Source organism: Schistocerca americana, chromosome 4 (genome assembly GCF_021461395.2).
Source record: "Schistocerca americana isolate TAMUIC-IGC-003095 chromosome 4, iqSchAmer2.1, whole genome shotgun sequence".
In the NCBI taxonomy this organism is placed as follows: Eukaryota; Metazoa; Arthropoda; class Insecta; order Orthoptera; family Acrididae; genus Schistocerca; species Schistocerca americana.
In genome coordinates this window covers 468,780,695-468,803,788 of record NC_060122.1, presented here as the reverse complement: position 1 = coordinate 468,803,788, position 23,094 = coordinate 468,780,695, and the positions used below count along the sequence as shown (strand labels likewise).

The 23,094-nt window shown below is 42.8% G+C and overlaps 2 protein-coding genes across 2 annotated transcripts in view; one reads left to right on the top strand and one right to left on the bottom strand.

The window, feature by feature from the left end:
• LOC124613548 (E3 ubiquitin-protein ligase MYCBP2-like) overlaps positions 1-23,094 on the bottom strand; it is a 798,425-nt gene that overhangs the window by 458,430 nt on the left and 316,901 nt on the right. The window lies entirely within an intron of this gene.
• Positions 9,005-23,094, top strand: part of LOC124612926 — a 63,897-nt gene continuing 49,807 nt past the window's right edge. The window contains exon 1 of the mRNA XM_047141423.1: positions 9,005-9,211. Coding sequence (XP_046997379.1) covers positions 9,035-9,211 — 177 coding nt within the window. The 5' untranslated portion in view covers positions 9,005-9,034. The remainder of the gene's footprint in view (positions 9,212-23,094) is intronic.

Below are 23,094 nucleotides of genomic sequence, written 5' to 3'. Positions count from 1 at the left end.
GGGTATCGACCAACGCGAGCAGAAATGTCGCGATACGATAAACCGCAATCGCGATAGGCTACAATCCGACCTTTGTCAAAGTCGGAAACGTGGTGGTACGCATTTCTCCTCCTTACACAAGGCATCACATCAACGTTTCACCAGGCAACGCCGGTCAACTGCTGTTTGTGTATGAGAAATCTGTTGGAAACTCATGTCAGCACGTTGTAGGTGTCGCAACCGGCGCCAACCTTGTGTGAATGCTCTGAAAAGCTAATCATTTGCATATCACAGCATCTTCTTCCTGTCGGTTAAATTTCGCGTCTGTAGCACGTCATCTTTGTGGTGTGGCAATTTTAATGGCCAGTAGTGTATTTAGGCTACCAGAATAATGTGTAAATGACTTTTTGAAGTCCCCACGAACATCGTCGACGGGATGGTAAATCCTAACCTTCCTTTCTTCCTTTTTTTACACAGGAATGGAGAACATATCAACCAACAGAGAGAGATGAAACATAAAGATAGTTTACTTGTTCTGGACATTTGAAATGACGGCATCCTCCATCCTCAACGCTAGGCTGAAAACTAAAGCACTTGGATTGCACTTGGAAATAGTCTGGCACTGACGGTGCGTATATCAGTGGCTACACATCTGGAAAAAAGGGACCGATAAAATAAAAATTCCTCCTATATATATGTTTTCATGGCATTAAGCCACAGTGGACTTTGTGGTAACTGAATCAATTTCGCCTACTCCCCTCATGAGATACTGAACATGTGACAAATGCTGTGTTTGATACCGAACATATTTATTGCCATGTAACACAGAACAGTTCGACGTGTAAATTTATCACGATGTAGCTCAATCTTGTGCTGAGCGTTGGAACAACAGTCGACGGTAGTGCGCCATGACGCACTATATCAGCACATTTCATCGCAGTCCGCTTAGAGCTGCGTGACGCATACGATACTCCACTACAGAAGCTTTGCATGCCACTCATAATAATCGAGATTTAATGTAACTCATCCAGATTATGAAACACGATTCGGCTTTATTTTCAGCTATTATTGTACGTATTTTCGGATATGAAGTATCTGATTCGAGTTTTTGGATACTTGCACAATTTATTAGCACTCTGGCGAGGCTCTGCCTTGCTTAAAGTAGTTCGCCGAGTACATACCGATGATTTTACATGCTACCTAGTTATTCTGGGAAAATAAGGCTTCTAAAAATCTCACTACGAAATGTAAAATGCAACTTTGTTTGCAATTCTGTTTTGTAAACTCTATGGAACATCACTTACGAGAGATGCTACTTACATTTGGTTAATTTGCCAGCTTACGTTACGCAAGTTTATGACGTCGGATAATATGTGTATTTTTTTTATAAACACGTTTACTTTATTCTTTTACTTTCACAAAGATGTTTTATTTTCATAATATTTTCAATAGTTGTCCTTTATATTTAAAAAAAAATGTTTGGATTTGAGTTAAATCTTAAAAGCAAAGTTCTCGATACTTCTAGAACAATACATAATTCATGTGTACTCTGTGATACTGGCGCCAATGTGCCACTTGTAGTTCTGTAGTTTAAGGTTTACTTCACCACAATCTTTGTAATGAGGCTGGTAGAACATTGAAAATCTGGGTATTATGTATGTGTGGGAATACTGTGACAGAATAGATACTAAAATGCTTGCGAGCGTCTGTTTTTTACCTGTGTGAAGAGAGAATAAAAAAGGTTACATTTATTCAAATGTATACTAAGGTGGTATCTGTTCTTTCGGACATGTCCGAAAGAACAGATACCATCGGTGACCATGCAGCTCGTTAGAATGAAATTACAATGAAATGAACACCCTTAACTGCTTACAGGCGTTGACATACGTCAACGGGGACAGATGAAAATGTGAGCCCCGACCGGGACTCGAACTCGGGTTCTCCTGCTTACATGGCAGACGCTCTATCCATGTGAGCCACCGAGGAGACAGAGGATGGCACGCCTCCCGCGAAACCCACATTCTCAACGTATTGTCCCGCACTACGTTCGTAGTGCCCCAGCCCATTATACTCATTACTCGCGGCGCGTTGCCGATTCCCGTAAGAGTTCAGGCACGGTTTGTGCATTCGCACAGAAGAAGAAGATGGTCAAGTGGCCGGTGAGCCTTAACTATATATATATATATATATATATATATATATATATATATATATATATATATATATATATATATATATATATATATATACTAAGGTGGTACATGTCCGACATGTCCGAAAGAACAGATACGATCGGTGACCATGCAGCTCGTTAGAATGAAATTACAATGAAATGAACACCGGCCGGCCAGTGTAGCCGAGCGGTTCTAGGCGCTCCAGTCTGGAACCGCGCGACCGCCACGGTCGCAGGTTCGAATCCTGCTTCGGGCATGGTTATGTGTGATGTCCTTAGGTTGATTAGGTTTAAGTAATTCTAAGTTCTAGGGGACTGATGACCTTAGATGTTAAGTCCCATAGTGCTCAGAGCCATTTAAACCATTTTTTTTTAAATGAACACCCTTAGCTGCTTACAGGCGTTGACATACGTCAACGGGGACAGATGAAAATGTGAGCCCCGACCGGGACTCGAACCCGGGATCTCCTCCTTACATGGCAGACGCTCTATCCATCTGAGCCACCGAGGACACAGAGGATAGCGCGACTGCAGGGATTTATCTCTGGCACGCCACCCGCGAGTATAATGGGCGGGGGCACTACGAACGTAGTGCGGGACAATACGTTGAGAATGTGGGTTTCGCGGGAGGCATGCCAGAGATAAATCCCTGCAGTCGCGCTATCCTCTGTGTCCTCGGTGGCTCAGATGGATAGAGCGTCTGCCATGTAAGGAGGAGATCCCGGGTTCGAGTCCCCGTTGACGTATGTCAACGCCTGTAAGCAGCTAAGGGTGTTCATTTAATTTAATTTAATTCAAATGGTTCAAATGGCTCTGAGCACTATGGGACTTAACTTCTGAGGTCATCAGTCCCCTAGAGCTTAGAACTACTTAAACCTAACTAACCTAAGGACTTCACACACATCCATGCCCGAGGCAGGGTTCGAACCGGCGACCGTAGCGGTCGCGCGGTTCCAGACTGTAGCGCCTAGAACCGCTCGTCCACCAAGGCCGGCTACATTAATTCATCGTGTAATGATTCAGTTATGAGTAAATTAAAACTCGGACCAATTTTTTTCAGTAATTTTATGAATCGCCATCAACAACTGGACGTTGACGCCAACTTCAATTTAAGTAAAATACATTTCGTTATTATGGTCTGCCCTTAGGAATATTATACAAATATTGCAACATATGTGATTTCACTAAAATGCAGTACCATTGGAAATTCAATAAGCAACAACAATAGCTTTAAGGTAAGGACGCTGTTGCAAGAAAATACTTTGAGTGTCTCGATTTGGTGAAGGCAAACGTAGCCTGTGACCATGACGTGTTTTTTATGTCGTAGCCTAATACAAACTAGCCAGATGACCCTATCGTGAACGACGTAAATCGTGGAATCCAAGATAGACGCTAAGTCGAAAGCCGAAAAAGCAGTAATGATGGAATGTTACGACCGCAAGTTACGTGAGCTGAAATCAATAAACACAATCAGAATCGTCACGAACAGCATCCCATGCAATGAGACAGTGTTCCAAGACGAAGTCATGGTCCAGAAAGCGAGATAACAGTTGTATTTAAAACTTTAGTATGGTTTAACAATCGTGAAAGAAGGCTGCACATGAGGAAGACAGACAGAGTATTGGTAAAATAGAGATTTTAAACTGCAAAACATTTCCAGGAACAGATGTTCAGTCTGAACGTAAATTATTATTGATGAAATACTGATTAAAACCGAAAAATTACAGAGAAGTAGGAAATTAACGTGATTGGACATGGATAACTTGAACCAATCAGAGGCTTCTGAGTGTCATCTCTCTCTCTCTCTCTCTCTCTCTCTCTCTCTCTTCTTTTTATTTTCTTTTCTTTTTTTTTCTTTTTTTAATACTTCAATCAACGACTATGTATGGAAGTGAAACATGGACGATAAATAGTTTGGACAAGAAGAGAATAGAAGCTTTCGAAATGTGGTGCTACAGAAGAATGCTGAAGATTAGATGGGTAGATCACATAACTAATGAGGAAGAATTGAATAGGATTGGGAAGAAGAGAAGTTTGTGGCACAGCTTGACCAGAAGAAGGGATCGGTTGGTAGGACATGTTCTGAGGCATCAAGGAATCACAAATTTAGTATAGGAGGGCAGCATGGAGGGTAAAAATCGTAGAGGGAGACCAAGAGATGAAGACACTAAGCAGATTCAGAAGGATGTAGGTTGCAGTAGGTACTGGGAGATGAAGAAGCTTGCACAGGATAGAGTAGCATGGAGAGCTGCATCAAACCAGTCTCAGGACTGAAGACCACAATAACAACAATCAACGTCTCGCTGAAATAGGCAAAACATTTCATAATAGGCTATTATGGCGTCACAGCCGAAGAGTATAAATTTTTCCCCTGAATTTTACTAACGTAAATGTGTGCAAAGGGACACTGTAAATAGCGCAAATGAAAAGTATAAAACTTTCGTGGTATATTAACCGTATCAGAGATACCAGAGCTGTAACCACAAATGTAATCTCTAAATGGACAAAGATCATCGACGTCAGTGATTATATAAACCATTGTACAAGGGTCTTCTATCTCACTATTTGATCTCATTGTCTGCTTATTTTGCTTGCTCGCTTTGTTAGCTCCCTCCATTCGGAATTGCGCTGACAGTTCTTGATCTGATGTTAGTTTAGCAGGGTATTCAGCTTTAGTTCTTATCTCGAGAACAAATGTTAAATCAGATTCCGGAAGTAATTAAATGTATAGGAATCAAGTGTTATGTTCACAGACATTTTTTGTTTTTCTGTCATAACTATTGATTAGTCGCTGTGATGACCAAATGGTGTGCGTGTCAATTACTTTGAATATATTGTTAAATTCATTTTTTATTTCTCCTTTCCTCGTAAGATTAGTAATTGTGGAATAATTAAATACGGAAGCTTTTCTTTTCGTCCGCGCAATTTCCAGTTGCCATTTCATTCGTAGCTCGAAGTGGCCGACGGTTCTAGGCGCTACAGTCTGGAACCGCGCGACCGCTACGGTCGCAGGTTCGAATCCTGCCTCGGGCATGGATGTGTGTGATGTCCTTAGGTTAGTTAGGTTTAAGTAGCTCTAAGTTCTAGGGGACTGATGACCTCAGATGTTAAGACCCATAGTGCTCAGAGCCATCTGCCATCATTCGTAGCTATCTTTTGTTTTTAAATTCCAATAGAACCTGTATTCATTTTTACTCGTACATTACGAAGTCCGATTATAAATTAACATGTTCTTTTCCGAAAGGAAACGGCATTTAATTTTACAGTTGATTTATAGTTAACCAAAAGAACTGTCTTCCAAGCTGTGGGCCGTAGCTATTTTAAGGTTGCTACGTAAATTGTTTAATAATTCACGTAAAAGCATTAGAATCAAAGTTTTCTTTAACGTTACCGTCATTGCTAATTATTTCAAGTCAGAATTTACAGATAGCTAATACTTTCATTTCTCAGTTATTTTACATAATTTCATTTAGTTTACAGAGGGGCAGTAATATTAAATTATACTTTTCAAGTCGTAAATACATATATGAGAGCTGGCATTTTAAAAATTAATATTAGCATTTTACCACAGGCATAATTTCATTTTTCAAGCTCTGCTTTTATTATATTACTATTTCAAGTTATATTCGCTTCTGCAGAATTCTGCTATCCCTGTCATAAACGATGGTTGAGTAAATACACCAATTACTTGCTTTAAATAGCATTATTTCATGCTTTTACCGGCTTCCAGCGGCAAAGCTCAGTTTACTGAAGGCATTTTTTTCCTTTATTATTTTTCCATCTCTCCACTCTTCAGGCAGTGGACATCATTTTCCAATTTAGATGCTGATCACAAAACAAAAAGACTTATTTACTGACTTTAAATTATTTTAAAAAGTGATGTTAACCGGAGAATATAAGAAGTAATGCTGTCTTCATGAATAGTTTAGAAACAGTGACAAAAATGTATTTCCGTACAAACAGATTCGTGGCTCTCGCAATACTTTGCGAATTAGGTTTTTTTCTCATTTTATCTACATTCATATCCATGCTCTGCAAACCACTGTGAAGTGCATGGCAAACAATACTTAACATTGTACCGCATGTTTGGGTTTCTTCCCTTTCAATCACGTATGGAGCGTGGGAAGAATGATTCATTAAATGTCCCTGTGCGCGCTGTAATTAATTGAAGACTATCTCTAGTTTCTTCACTTAATACAGATTCTTGAAACATTGTAAGTAGGTTTTCGCGGAATAACTGACATCTGTCCTCGAGTGTCTGCCTATTCTGGTTTTCCAGCATCTCCGTGACGCTCTCGCGTGCATCAACCCAATGACCGTTCCCTGCTAGTCCTACTTGGTCTGGGTCCACACTGTTGACAAATGTTTAAGATGGGACGCGCAAATGTTTTGTAAAGACTGTAGCATGACTGCATTTTCTCAGTATCCGGCTAACGAGCAGAAGTCTGCCACCTACCTTTCCTACGACAGATCCTGTGTGATATTCACTTCACATTTTTACGCGATGCCCTAGTAAACATTCGGACAGACGCAGCAAACATATTTTTTAAAAGAAGATTGTACAGATTTACGAGGTTTGTCCGGAAAATACGTATAAAAGTTGAATAATGTCTTTATGTTACAAGCTGCAGTCGCCGCCAGGTGGGACTACTGCTGTAATCAATCCCATCAACGCTCAGTTCGAGTCAGAGCACTCTGCATGAAAGTGGGAGTGTGCGGCAGCTTGTTGACAGTTACTCTTTTTCACCTGCCGTTGGCATGGAGCTCTCTGATTGAGGAACAGCGCGCCAACATGAAGTTTCTTGCAAAGCTAGGCAAGAATGGCCGTGAGATTTTTGAGTGTTTGAAACAAGTTTACGGAGACACTTTTCTGAAGGAACCAAACGTGAACAAGTGGTTAAGAAGGTTCCGTGAGGAAGTGATCGATGACCCTCGCCCAGGACGCCCGTCGACATCGAGTTCCGATGCAAATGTTGAACTAATTCGGGCTTGTGTTCTTAAAGACCGTAGATTGACAGTCAGAATTATTGCTGACGAGCTGTCAATCCCCAAAACAATCGTTCATGAAATCCTGACACAAAAACTTGAAATGAAGAAATTGTGTGCGAAAATCGTACCGAAGCTCTTGACGCCAGAACAGAAAGCAAAGAGGGTTGAGTGCTGTGAGGATTGGTTGGAAGCAGAGGAACGAGGGGACTTTGTCAACCGAGTCATCACTGGAGACGAGTCCTGGTTTTACGAATTCGATGTGGAACTCAAATCTCAAAGCAAGGAATGGAAACTAGCAGGAGAACCGAGAACAAAAAAGTCGCGAAAATCAAGGTCCAATGTGAAGACAATGTTGATTGTTTTCTTTGATTCTAGGGGCATTGTTCACAAGGAATTTGTCCCTCCCGGTCAGAGAGTGAACGGAAATTTTTACGTTGAAGTTCTGACACGTCTCAGGGCTAGTGTGGCCCGAGTTCGACCGGAGCTGGCAAAAGGGGGCAGGTGGATCCTTCATCACGACAATGCGCCCGCTCACACGCCACTCGTTGTGCGCGAGTTTTTGGCCAGAAGCTCAATCACCGTGACTGACCACCCGCCTTATTCACCCGATTTAACCCCGTGTGACTTCTTCATGTTCCCGAAATGCAAAATGGTGCTTCGGGGGCGGCACTTGGGAGATGTGGAAGCCATCAAGGCGGAAATGACACGGCAACTGAACAACATCACAACTGAAGACTTTCAGCAATGTTCTCAACAGTGGAAACGGCGTTGGCAGAAGTGTATCGCGTCTCAGGGCGAGTACTTTGAGGGAGACCATATTGTAATACCTGAATAATAGTAAAATAAAGTTATTATTCAACTTTTATACGTATTTTCCGGACAAACCTCGTGTACTGTAGACACCGACTGCGGGAAAGAAAATGCTGTGCTGTGAAAATCTGTAATTTCGTTTTCTTTCTCAAAATCAGTTTTAACAGAAACTAGGAAAATTATATTTATGGCTTATTGACTTTGGATTAGAATATTACTATGGGATTGGAATCACCCGAAACTTCATAATTCTACCCATTCACAGATTAAAACTGAGCGAAATACTGTCACTTAAGCTACTATCCTCATCCACCAGATGGAGAGTTCTCTCACATCCCGTATACCAATGATCCTAATCGATGTGCGCATTCATTTTAAGCGACTTCAATTCGCAGTCAATGTTTCGTTTACAATAACAATGAAGAAGGCTGAAGGTCAGAGACAGGAAGGAGAGGGGGAGAGAGAGGACATGGACAGAAAAGGGGGAGGAGGAAATTGGAAAGAGGAAAGAGCAGATGGACAGGGAGAGGGGGACGGAACAAGGGGAGAGGAAGAGGACGAGATGGACAGAGAGGGGGGAGGAGGAGACGTATATTCCACCTGCCTTACATATTTAACAAGCGTGTACTACAGAAACAACAAGAGTCCCGACACACTTCCCTGGAGCATGTCTACAGCTACTTCTTGATCCAAGATAACATGATGCGGCATACCAAAACCTAAAGGGTCAATATAGTCATCCCTGCCAGTCACTAGTAGTAGGTCAGATGCCTAGGCCGCTTCTTGTTCCAGTGCCTCGGTATGCTACAGGTAAGCCCCTCACGCGGAGTGAGCAACCAAAGCAGTGTGCTGACTCGCCCCCGCTCAAGGGAGCGGAAGCAGGTGGTGCGCGTGAGAACAGCAGTGCAGCCGTAGCCAAGCTGAGCTGAGGCCTGGCCGCTGTTGCGCCTGCGCGCCGCGACTCCCCCCTTCCAATCTTCCCCTCCAGCCCGGCGTCAACTGACACTGGCGCTGCGCTTGTAAACAGCTGCGCTCTCAGAAGCAGAGCGGCGGCCGTGTTGGTACGATGCAGCAGGCTGCACGATGCCGCCCCGCCCGGCCCCGGCGGCCACGCTAGCCCTGTACCGGCTGCTGCCGCTGATCTCCGTCGTGGCGGCCGCCTCGGCGGCGTCCGTCCCCAGCCTGTGCGACGCCGAAGCGTGCCACTGCGACGGCGCAACGGGGGCGGTCACCTGCTCCTGCGCGGGCCGCGAGCAACAGGTAACTAGCGCTTCCACGCCGGTTCTGGCCAACTGCGCAGCGTTCTGCGCGAGGTCGCAGCTCCGATACGCCCACTCGACAGTGTTTTCCGCGTTGCCAGCTGCAAGCATCCAGTACTCGAGGGAATATCGTGCGTCCTAGTTTCGCGGTGCGTGTGTGACGGCTGCAACTCCGGCGCACCAATTACTCCATCCAGTTCATTCTCACACAACACCTGCCGAAGACACCTGTGATGTGTCCCCTACCTGCTCTTTTGCACAGCTGGACACTTCCATTCATTCCATTTTAGGAAGCGTGTTTAGACAACTGGCAGCTGGTTTCAACGTGTAGTACACAACAAAGTTGTGTGAGGATATGCTATCCACTGACGCACTCTAACGTAACATTGTTGTTGCTGTACAGATGTTTTAAGTGTTCATCCACAATATAGTATCAGTGCATCGTTTCTTTCCACGACAAAAATGAATTTCGTATTGCTTTAAGGAGATAAAAAAAAGTTATTTAAGTATCTCCGGAGCTAACGAAAATTAGACTAGTGTGTGATAGTGCCTCCTCCCTACCAGATTTTGAGTGTGTTTTGTGATAGACTGACCTTTAACATACCCCGATGCCTACGTTCGCCTCACTTTTAACGCTTTATCAGTTATGCTACAAGGAAAATTTACAAAATCTGTATTAGATAAGACAAATCTGATTTTGATGCATGTTTGTACGTATATTGTGCATAAACTGCGAAAAATGTAATGGGGGCCACTACGTAACTTTTACAAAGACGATGCCCATAAAAATATTACTTTTGTATACCCTATACACCTATCCCGTAAGTGAAAGGTCTGAGAGCCACGTGATGAACCGACGAAATAACTTGTGCTTGGTGCGAAGACTGGAAAGGATTACTCCGGCCTTATTGAGGTAACTGAGGAGTTATTTGAAGGACTGGCTCCGATTTCGAAAAGTGGTAACTAGCAAGTAGGGCAGCGGCGTGCTAACCAGTGTCTCCCTCGCACTGACGCACAACGCCTCTGGTATAACAAATCCGTATAGTCCAAAAAAGTTACTAAAATCTCAAAAGTGATGCCACAGTTCACTTGTGAGCGAAGCACGGTGCGTTTTCGCATCCATACCTGTTCATAGTATTTCTTCACAACATAATTAAGCTTGTGTGCGTATGTAGGGTGTATCAACCCGATGTGCGAACTGCCTCGTCTTAAAGAATGTTTTCATTGTTCATACATGTCAAACTTCTGATATAAAGGAAATTATTTTCAAAACGTGTTTACGTTGCTGCTATAGATTAACACTACAGCTGTTAAAACGCTTCTCATAAATGAAGTACCGATTCCCTCAGCAGAGATTACGTGCGGTTAAGTTCAATGCAAAAGTATTTACCACATGTGTGAGCACGCTCGTATGTGGAGTGTGGGAGGCGTGGTGGCGAACCGGCGGGTTGCGTAAGCAGTGTCATATGCTTATTCAGGACTAATGCATCTGTGTGTGAAAGCAGCTTAACAGCCCGGCGCTACCAACTACTGAGCAGCGCCTACATAGATGCCGCTAGCAACAAACGTGCCTGAAATCGCAGTTTCCGCCCATAAAGCGAATCGCAGTGTAAGCGTTGTTCTGGAGGTGCACGTAAAGTGGGAGCGAGAGAGTTAGGAGGGGAAGTTATGTGGTTCCTGCCTGCATTATTCGAGTTCAGTATTGTGGTCTATCGTAACTTCTTTCATTGAAAGCGTTGCACTGAATCCCCGTTTTGTACTAGGTGATTCAGAACCATATTGTGAAAAGTTGTTCCCAGCGAAGGCAGGCTTACCAGTCCGACTGAGATAAGATACGATGAGATATTGACGCCTCTCGTTAGATTGTGAAACAGTCGAGTATTGTGCCAAATCCACGGTGCAGCACAAGCGCGAACAACTCAAGTCGAGAAAAACGCTCATCAGTTTTCAAAACTACGTATTAGAACCGGAGAGCACTCATTACGGAACCATCATTACAAATAATAAGGTAACAACGGTTAAATTAAAAGGTTCCCTGAGGTCTATCATGCAAGAGGTAAAATAACGGAGTTAATCGGTTGGCGCCTCTTTGAAAGAATTATGTTGGTAATCAACTGATGCTGTTACAGACTGAGTCAAGATTAACCTCAGCGGTACCTCTCTGCTATTCAAGCCAATTCAAGAGCTCGCTTGCGCAATGACTGGAAATAGTGACATTACCTTTGTAAACTACCAATAACTGTCCAGAAAATGTACCTCATAAATCTTTGAAATTCAAACTTTCACAGATCAGTGAAATGTAGCAGGAGAAGTTTGACCACTTACCGGAAATTTAAAATCGTTGAGGAGAGCTTCCAGGCCCTTGAACATCAACAAAAAAGTTCCACATATCAGCAGTCTTAGTGGAATGTTGTTTTTTTTTTTGACATTTAGACGGATGCAGTACGCACAAAAATGGTAAGCTGCACCGTGGCTCGGAGTTCATATTACACTGAAGGTCTCCCTATACAAGCCACTGAGTTTTGCAGGAAACAAGGAAGAAGATGAGTGTTTAAGGTATTGAAGATTCCATCATTACAGACCAAACACGCTCGCGGGCTGGGAAACAAATAACTCGTGCCGTTCTAAAGTGAACCGGTATCCGCCTTCTGCGATTAAGGAAATCAAGGCAAATCTAAAATCAGGATGGTCGGAGGGGGATTTGAACCGCCGTCCCCTCAAATGAGTGAAGTGTCCCACCACTTTGTACTATCTTCACTACGAACATGCGTAGTGGAGCACTGTAGTGTTCAAACGAACCGTCGCCTTTAGAACAGCTTTAGTTCTCTACAGACGCAAAAGTGTGTAATCTGTACCATTCCACCGCAATTCTGTATGTGGAACAACAGTCACTAATTGCTCCATAAAACGTCTCTAGAAACAAGAGCTACAATAAATAAGATAAAAACAGATGGTCCGTTTTGCACCGTACTTTTGTGATTTACGTCCGCGATCTTCCATCTACACAGATCTACTGTTAAAGGGTAACCTCCGCATTCGAGTAGTTATATTTCAGACGCTACATCACAGATTTCTCCAATCTTAATTTATGCGCGACCATGTTCCCCACCAGACCCACAATATGAGAAAACAGTGCCATTAAAACTAGGTCAGCTGCAGAAATCTCTCGTTGCCTGGAAAGACTGCAGCTATATGGGAAAACGAGCTCCACTGCGCGTAGACCCGTTGTATGCAGACAGCGTTCCATCGATTACCTACGTCACAGGTGTGTGTGATGCATCGCAGATCGTAGCCAGTAGCCTTCACGCAACCCTTGCATTTATGCAACGAAGCTTCCAGAGTCATACAAATGGGTTATCGCCATAACGTTACTCTCCGTGGAATTCAGTCTGACATGATTTACGCCCCACAGCCTTCAGATCTCAGGTATCTGAATATCCGATACGCTCTCTTCTTCAACTCAGAATAATGCTTAAAGAACTACGATGTGCGAATAATAACAGAAGCAAGGGGCAAGAATATTTGCTTTTGCCCACAGGAGTGCTGTCAAGTGAAAAAATATTTATTTGCATTAACAGTACTGTCAAGTTGTATATCCCAGCGAAGCGAAGTGTGTGCGCCTTACATCACAATATTCACCGCCGCATTTCCTAAGCCAAATGCCCCCCCCCCCTCTCTCTCTCTCTCTCTCTCTCTCTCTCTCTCTCTCTCTTTCTTTTCTCTTCCCTCTCCCCCCCCCCCCCCCCTTGTGGCCAAGTTCAGACTTCCCTGTGCCTCTCGTGTAGGCAAACGCCCACTGCACTTACATCTTCTGCCGATTTTTTTATTCCTCCTCGACCAAGTAGCCTAGTCTTCCAGATCTGATGGCCTCACCGACGACAGCATTTGAAATTATAATTCCCAATCTCGCCACCTCGGAAATGATGTACCGTATTAATTTCTCTCTGAATATTTGAGTAGTTGCTGTCCTCATTTGTCTCATGCGCGGAAAGTGGAACAGCTCTCTATCTTGGCTTCTTAAGAGACCCAGAATTACTTCAGAAATGACAAATTCTTAGACTGCATCCAAGATTTAACTTTTAAGTTCTTGTTTTATCATGGATACCACAATTTTCATGTAATATGCACTGTCTGAAGCAAAGGGACTCCCGTGACTTAATGCGTATTTTCCGATCACATTTTCAGGAGTCACCTTCCCAACGGATACTACATATTTAGTGCAGAATTGTATGCACTTTGCAAGGAAATGCAGCAGATAAGGCATCTCAAAGTAAAAATTTTCTCATCTGCTCAGAATTCCTGTGGACAAACTGAAAGACGATCTCACTGTGTGTCCCACTTCCGAATAGGATAATGTCCGTTAACGCATTCTTTCTACATGACGAGAGACATGCCGCCCCCCCCCCCCCGCCCCCCTCCCGGTCCCCTTTTCCACAGTCTGACGCCTGTGACGTAAGAATCACAGTACATTTTACTGAGTGTATTTCATACCTTCAACGAGAGAACGTAAGCATACATGAGGGGGACCTGCCAACCATTCTCTCTAGACAAATAGACGAATGTGGTAAAACTTAAAAATCTGTGAACTATACCGTATTTTACAGATAAGACGCTACGGGCTATAAGACCCACCTCAATTTTTAAGCAAATGTTTAAAAAATTATTTTATTATTAGTTTGCAAAACCAAACTAAAAAAATTATTAGTTTATAAAACCGAACTGATCTTTAAAATCCCTGAAATTCGTCATCTGAACTTTCCTTCTTCTTCTTCTTCGTCGTCGTCGTCGTCGTCGTCGTCGTCGTCGTCGTCGTCATATATATAAAATGGGTCTTCACTGAGCGTCACTTATGCCGCATTTCTTCAGCGATTTAACAATAATGTCTTCTCTCACTCTGGACCATGTCTGTTTTATCCACTGACACACTGAGTGTATGTCGTTTCAAAGCTCCCTTCGGTGTGAATTCGAGTTGGGTTTGTTCCCTCATCCATTTGTTCCATTCCGCTCTCATACACACTTTAAATGGTTTATGTATCAAGACATCAAGAGGTTGTAATTGTGATGAGAGTCATCCTAGAATAATAGCAAGCTCTGTATTTCCCTGTCTCAATTTCTCTTTCACTAAACTGATCCAGCACAAGAAGAGAACTCTTCTCAAAAAAGCACCTCTTCTTCTCTCTCACACTCTGTTAATCCATAATTCCATACCAGCCTCGTCCATTCATTATTGCCATGTACGTGAACAATATCTAGCAGTATTTCAGAATGTTTTGGCATTGTTTTGCGCTTGAAAATGAATGTTTGGTTAAGTTTAATGCTGTCAGCACAACATGAAAGGACAACAATGTATGGAATTTTTTCATGTTCACTATTTTTTATAGTTACAGTTGTAGCACCTTTCATGGCGACAGTTCTGTTACTCAGCACATCAAATGTCAGAGGAGTTTCGTCCATATTCGCTATATTTGGATTAGTTCCACAATGGTTTTGACGGTATCCTTGAATCCATTTAAATATGTCACCTCCTAGTTTTGGCCATTTTGCATTGTCTATTTGCACATTTGTCTTCCTCATTTTTTTCAGTTCTTCTGTGTATCGTGAGTGGCTTTTCTGTTACTGGAGTGCCGAAATGATGCTCAGCTGTCTATTTTCATGTTCTTCTGCATATGCTATTACTTACGAAACTAGTTGCTAACAAAAATATTGTAATGTTACTGATAACACAAATCACTTTAAATTCAAGTTCACTGGCACAGTAGACTGCAATGACTACTCATCGTGGGCTAGAGAGCATTCTGGGTTTGTGATGGCGGAGTGGGAGGGAGGAAAGTGTCAACAAGCTTGTGAATCCCCGCAACTCTGTCGCTTCGGTGCACTGCTGCTGGTAATTGAATCCAATATTGCCAGATAGAGATAGGCCTCCCGCGGCATCGAATATCAAACACTGGACATTTACATATTAATTTCGAGTATACGACGCACCTGAATTTTGGAGGCAATTTTTTGAAGAAAAAGTACATCTTTTAGTTCGTAAAATACGATAGACTCTAGTCTAAGCTTTAAAGCTGGATGTTTTGGTGTGTGCCAGAATAGCCGGATCATCCATTCCGAGTCAAGGGATCAGCCGGCTCCGTAACTCTTAGTATCCTAATTTCTAAAATGAAACTTTTCTCTTTCAAGAACTGATATAGGAACTGTTCTTTCTGTCGTATGTGGGTGGTCGTGCACGTGGATTTTAGGGAAATGTTATGCCTTAATGCTCTTTTTGTTTTTATAGTTTTACCACTTTTAGGCACAGTCGTGTCATATTTTAACAAGGGCGCTAAAGACAGTCATAATAAGACTGTCAAAGCATTGTTATTGAATCTAACTGCAATTTGACATTCGTAAACTGTTGCAAAACATTACGCCGTCAAAACGCAGTAGTTTTAATTTGAGAAATAATTTTGAGATTATTGACTTTTGTTCGTGTTTCTTGTGATGTTGTCCGGTGAAATCCACACATTTCAGAATATAACGCATAAGAAGTTTGGCAGCAAGGCAATTAATGTATCTAAGCAGAATACTGTAGTAGTAACGTGTTTACTGACGTAACGCAATCAGTACATATTCGTCAGAAAGTAGTATTTTATGTATCCCTCCAATCAATGAGTGATATTTAATTCTTACGTTGGGAAGTTGGAGGTAACTTTCCTGGATCTTTAGAGCATATTAGTTGCATTAACGTTTGTTCAGTATCGAATGAGGCATCCTCCTCCAACGCCTTATATTTTATAACGGTACTTTGCAAATATGATCTGTTCGTAAACATTCATACTTGCCAATCAAAGTATGTAGGATCTTGGAGTTACGGATACAACAATCAGCCTCAGACTGGCTATTTAACTCCATGACTGATAACATTACCGCAAGAAACTAAAAGTTAACCGTCCACATTAACCAATCTAGAGATGTTCCATCCAGAAAAGATAGCTATAGTAGTTCCAGGAAAGAGATTACTAATATTTAGGAAGAATTATTTCATAATTATATGTACGACAGCAATGTGACATAATTTAGGAAACTTCCGTAGATTAAGCTGTCTCAAATAACGAACATGTCACGTTTACCTTACTTGCAATTTGCTACAAAAGCGAGACGATACACTTATATAAACCTCCTTTTTCACACGTTCCGACATGTTAGCTGTAATAATGCGTACCAAGGTGACTCCTTGTCTGCATTTTACCGGATTATACCATCATATTGTCAACAAACTGGTGTCTTTTACGAATACGCTCTCGTCATAATGGGCTAGCCTTCCTTGCTGCCAAGAGCTCTCTGCACAGATATAACGGAAACGTTCTTTGATGCATATGCGTATGACGATGACGGTGGTGCGAAAATCCGTACGAGGAAGTAAAGCTGTTTATTCCCTCTGTCGCTCTTGTCTCGTATGACCTCAGTGTCGACGCAGCACTGCGGACCCAACAGCTATCGGAATATCTCGATTCGACTTCAGACGGTGTTGTTACTTTCGCAACGACCAGTGTCTTTGAAGGTGTTTGTGAAACGTGAAAACTGGCACCAAGAAAACTAGCGCAATCAGCAATGCCAAATAACTATGCGTAACGGATAGTTTACGTAGCGCAACAAATAAAAGGAATTGCGTAATAGATCCAGTGTGCGATTAACATGTAGCAGCATTTTTTCGAACATTACTGTTGTGAAATACTGTGACAGCTTATTTACTTAAGGATAAATGTCGCTTCCAGCTGTTATCACTAATGACTCAGGAGAAGCAATTATGACATCAATCTCAACTGAGCTGAACGTGTAATTTGGAAACAACATTCTGTCCTTCCCAATCTTAATCGTAATCATAAAGACAAGCTCATATTAATATAGCGCTTTCTTACCCACATCAGCATAGCGAGTAGTCACCACAACAGTTAATGGAGTATCAGCAAGGGCCTTCTCTACGGGACTAAAGAATATTGGGAGAGGGTATTTACAAAATATACTTCAATACTCATCTGTAACTGAATAAGAAAATATCCAGACCACTACCTGTGTTTTAAGTTATATTATTGGAACTAAACTTCTTAATTAAAATTATTTTGCTGTGTACAGTAAATCGAAAGCGAAAATGTCGTTTGTCTGTCAAGCAACACATACAAGCAGCAGCTTTCCAAAAAGGTGAATGCCGCAGAGGGGTAAAATCTGCTGCTAGGTTTCGAACGGAAAATCTATAGACAAGCAGACAAAGAATGGCAAAGTCATCCACGCCACAAGCTAGTGTTACGACAAACAGCAGGCTGTTGGGAGCTCTTACCAATGGTATGTAGGGTTCGCACACGGAAAATAAGGCAGACATAGAAACTTGATGGATGAAATGGAAAGAACATTTAACACAGAATGCAGGTTACGGATAAACAGGGATACGGTGAAAGTGATGGGTGTTCAGTATCAGAAAAAACAGCGACATGAGTAACATCGAAATAAGGAATGAAACAGTAGTGATATGAAAGAACTCTGCCATATAGGATGTAATATTACACAGGACATCAAAAGCAACTAAGATATCTGATGATGAGAGACGCAGGTGAAAAAAGCTTCGGTTAAGTCTTTGTTCCCGAATATGGTTACGTAATTAAGGAAGAAGTTCGTGAAAGTAAAGCATAACAGAGAATTGTATGGAAGTGACACTTGGACCATGTAAAATCCGGGTGAGAAGGAATTGGAAGCACATGAAGTCTGGTGCTATGGAAGTATGTTAAGATGGAAGAAATAGGACTCGTACGGAGGCGCTCATGCAGTCGTTTTTCCCTCGCTTTATTTGCGAGTGGAACAGGGGAGGAAATGGCAGCTGTGGTACGTGGTATCCTCCGCCATGCATCGTACGGTGACCTGTGTAGTATGTAGATATGTTAAAAATTCATGTGGGAAGGTAAGGTATGAAGAGGTACTAAAAAGAGTAGACTAGGAAAGAAGTCTATAGAAAACTGATCAGGAGCGGGGACAGATAAGCGGGACATCCGCTATAGTAGCCTGGAATAGTTAAATTGGCGCTGGAAAGAATTGCAAGGCGATTGTAGGAGCAGACAGTCTAGAATATGCAAGACAGGGGAGACATACGAAAAAAACTTCACAAGGAAAATTGTCGTTAAACCAGTCAAAAGCCTGATCACTTTTAAAACGAAGCCGGGCACATGACTGATTTCCCGACATCAACCGACAAATTGTTTTGTTTATGTCCACTTTCCTGCCATGTTATAGAGATGTACCTCTCTTGTTGAGCAAGCTAGCAGTTGTGGTAAACTGCAGCAAGAGCATTTGTTTTTATGATTAAAAAATATAGGGATGATAGCGTTTTGTTCCTCGATGTACATGTCTTGTTACTCCCAAGATGCGCCATCGGAGCAAACCTTCGGAAAGTGAAGTAATGATAACTTCATGTGTGCTGCATTACACGCTACGGTCAATGCAGGCCAAGGTTCCCCAACACTCTGATGCCCGAAGATAGATCGGTATGGTTCCTGCTTCACGCGCTCTTGCAGCTATCGCACTCCTGGTCGACTTAGCACCCACAAACGACTATCAATGAGCACAACTTCGCGTAATTCATCTCTGCGCTTTCATTTTTCGCTACACTGAAACCCGGAATTACAGCATGTGAGCTCTCATTATAATAAATGTAACACTTGGACACTGACACCCGGTATCAAAAGTGTACGGGGAACCCAAAATAGGACTTCGCAGAAATTCAGTTCATGGTATGAAGGGTGGTTTACAATGTTAAATAAGCCAGTAGATGGTCAAAATAGAAATATCTTTCACTGACTCAAATAAGTTATCGGCTAAACGTTTTTACGCTCAGTTTGCCATTCCTGTTCTGTTCGCAGAATGGTGCTTTTAATCTTTTCCCTTTTGCTAGTCTCTCCAACCTCTTTATCTAAGAGTGGCACTTGCATCCAACGTCCACAGCTATTTGCTTGGATATATTTCGGTCTCTGCCTTTTCCTACGGTTGGTTGGCTCTGAGCACTATGGGACTTAACAGCTATGGTCATCAGTCCCTACGGTTGGTACCCTCTGTACCGTGGAAGTCAAATGTCCTCTTATTAAGTCCCTTCTTGTCAATGTTTTCCACATGTTCCTCTCCTCGCCAGGCCTGTGGAGAACCTCCTAATTTTAAACATCCTTCTGTATTATCACTTCTCAAACGGTTCGATTCTCTTCTTTTCTGGTTTCCCCACATCCCACGACTCACTTCCATACAGTGCTGTGCTCAAAATTTAAATTATCAGAAATTTCATTGCATTACTGATAGCTATCACAGCTGATAGCAATGAGTTTTTTTTTTCTAAGTCACGCTTTTTAATCCCCCCGCTCCTTTTCCCCGTTTTCCAAAAGTGTGTGCTGGATATACTTTTTGCAGCCTCGTAAAATCGTGACACATGAGGAGTTGGCTGATCAGAACTGGTTCCCGCAAATGTGAATGCAATGTGATTGTACGATGCGAGATCTCTTACAGATTGACCTAATTTAATTTTCGCCAAATTACAGTGAAATTGGTTATGATACGCTATCTGGTCAAAGAATCCGGACACATATTAGTAGACGATAATTTGGGGTGTGACCACCGTTCGGTTTTCGAACGGCTTGAAACTCTGCTGGGGACAAGTTCAATGAGGCATCGGAATGTCTGTGGAGCGATGGCAGACCATTCTTTTTAATGAGCCCCATAGCCAGTTAGGTAGTGATGTTGGACTCTGGCGTCTGGAGCGAATTCGACTTTCTAAACCATCTCAAAAGAGTTCAGATGGGTTCAGGTTGGGACACTATGCAGGCCATTTCATAAATGTTAAATGGCTCTGGCACTATGGGCCTTAACTTCTGAGGCCATCAGTCCCCTAGGACTTAAAACTACTTAAACCTAACTAACCTAAGGACAGCACACACATCCATGCCCGAGGCAGGATTCGAACCTGCGACCGTAGCGGTAGCGCGGATTCAGACTGTAGCGCCTAGAACCGCTCGGCCACCCTGGCCGGCTTCAAGAATGTTACTGTCAACAAACCACTGCCTCAGAGGGGCTGCTTCAACATGGTGGAGTGTCGTGCTGATACACTCACACGTCGCGTCGTCTCTGAACCGTTGAACTGTACGCAGTACACTGCTGTAAAACGTGTTCATATCCTTCTACAAGTAGCCTTTCCTTAAGCGCAATTAGGAGAACACATCCTAAATTCCAGACACCTGCATTTCGTAACACTGCCTTCTCCGTACTTCACTCGTAGCATTACGGATGACTATAGGAACGTTTCCCAGCCATTCGCCAAATCGAAACCCTTTCACAAGCCATCACCTCGAGCATTGCGCAGCGCTGACTACAGAAATGGGTGGCTTATGAGGATCTGTTCGACTACTTTATCTTATTCTTTTTAACTTCCTGCTCAGTCATTGTGATAGTTGGGCTGCTGATAGTGCTTTGCAACTCTTGAATGATCCTTTCCACTGGTTTCATGCGGTTCTTTACAACAACTCTCCGTGATGCTCAACGGTCCCTGTTCGTCTCTACACGAGGTCTGGCTGGTCTTGGTGTAGCTGTGGTTGTTCCACTTCAGTTACATCACTAAGTCGACTTTGACAGGTTTGAAGTTCTGAAATGTCCCTGATGGATTTGTTAGTCAGGTGACGTCCTATGACAACTCCGCGTTCTAAGACTTAGTTCTCTTGACCGACCCATTCTGCTCTTACTGCTTCTCTACCCTGCATCCTTTTATACTGGCGTGTTCGCTTCTCGTGACATCTAGTGGTCAATTCCGCATTACATTAGGGTTCCGAATACTTTTGATCCAACAGTGTATATGAGAACGACTACACTCAGCACGTCTCCCGTTTCAATCAATTTTATTACTAAAAAGAGTTTGTTATGAAACGTCTCGGGAGCACGTAACCGTAAGAAATGTGTACCACATTAAAAATGTACCTTAAATATACGGTCATGTGTTGACGAAACGTGTCTGGCTAATTTTGATACGAGAGAATGAAAAGGAAACGGGCCTCTCTGCACTACAGACTACATTCTTGGTCTATAAATGGTAAACAGCGAGTTTTAATGAACTGTTGATGTTCTGCACTTCACAGAAAATAAGTATATACGTCCTTGAACATGGATCTGCCGTGACTAAATAAGGAACTAGACAGAGACAAAGCTATCGCTGCGAAGGAAGAGAATGGTAGAGAGGAAGGATTTAAAGAGCATTAGTTTGTCGTGTCGTCGACCACGTCTTTAGTGATTCAATTAAAGATCCGACTAAAGAATAATAGGGATAGCCTGTCTTAGGGCTGTGGCGCGATGTGAACAACGGCAGACTTAAACGAAGACAGCCGCCCCTTCGTTCGTCGCTCTGTGCGCCCGGGCTGCGGCCGGCTCATTGCCTGCTCAGCTAAGGCCGCCTCCAGACGGGCCTCTCAGCTGTCACGTGCTCTGCTGCTCCCGCGAGGTCGCGCTGTGGCGCGCCAATTGCGCTCGTTTGCCGTCAGCTAATGTTTACCGCTGACGCTCACAATGCCCGCAAATTAAATTAGGCGACCGTCCCCGGAGCTTGAGAAACAGTAGAAATCACTACGTTAATTACTCTTCCCTTCGGCTGACGTTCACTCACACTCGGCTCACGCGTGAAGGCAAATGTGCGCCAAATGTTATTCATCCTATGCAAACATATCTTTTAAAGTATCAACAGAGTACGAAACATAAAATGAGTAAAAAAGTAATATCCTTTCCAACAAAATTCTTCTGATTGAGAGGCCGCGTTACGATGTGACGAAACTACCGACGATTCAGCTTCTATAGCAGGCATGCAGTGTCCATCAGGGGAGTCACCCTCATGAAAAGTGCTTGCAATCTACACGATATCTGAAAAGTAACTAGGTATTGAAAAAGTTGACTGAATGTTATATTTACAACGCTAATTTATTGGAATTAATATCATGCATTCATTGTTAAGAATGTGCATGCATACTTTAAAACTCAAAGTAGGAACCCACGACGTTGATCAATGATCTCAAATGGCCGAGTGTGGAATCAACAGTCCTCTGGAGAAAGTAGCATGGGGTACTGCTGATAATGTCCTGAATCTGCGCTTCCAATTCTTCCAGCGCGAGAGCTTCCGTCCAGTACACTTCATATTTTGCCCAGATGCATAAAGAGAAGTGACATGGTGGCAGGTCTAGACTTCTTCCAAACCACTCATGGGATCGGTGTACGCCCTGCCAACATCCTGGAAACTTCTCATCCAACCACAAGCGCACGTCATTCGAAGAGTGACTTGGTGACGCACGTCATTCGAAGAGAGAGTTGGTGCGCCAACTTGGTTAAAAATGGCTTCGATGCTATCCCATGCAGATGCTGTGGACTAAACATAATTTTCAAGCATCTGCAGGTAGCATTCTGCGTTCATTTACCGCACAGGATAAATGACAAGATATCATTTGTGGCAGTCATTCCACACCACAAGAACTGGAAGCACACATTCCGGGTGTTATCGGCAGTATCCCAGCTGACTTCTTCCAGAGAACTGTGGGTTCCATACTGGTCGACGTCAAGGTGGCTGCATTTAATTTTTAAGTGTGTAGCCACAGTCTTGTACACTGAAGCGCCTGCAGGTTCAAGGCGTCAATTCCCTACAGCACTACTTCAGACATGCCATGCCATATCGTGTGATCGCGGAGGGCCTACATGATATTATGTAGATGTATCAGTTTCTTTGGCTCTTTAGTGCACAAGAATGTATGCATAATATTAATTTCAATAAATTAGAGTTGTAAATGTAGAATTTATTCACATTTTTCAACAGATAGTTACTTTCAGACACCCTTTATATTACTAAATGGCTAA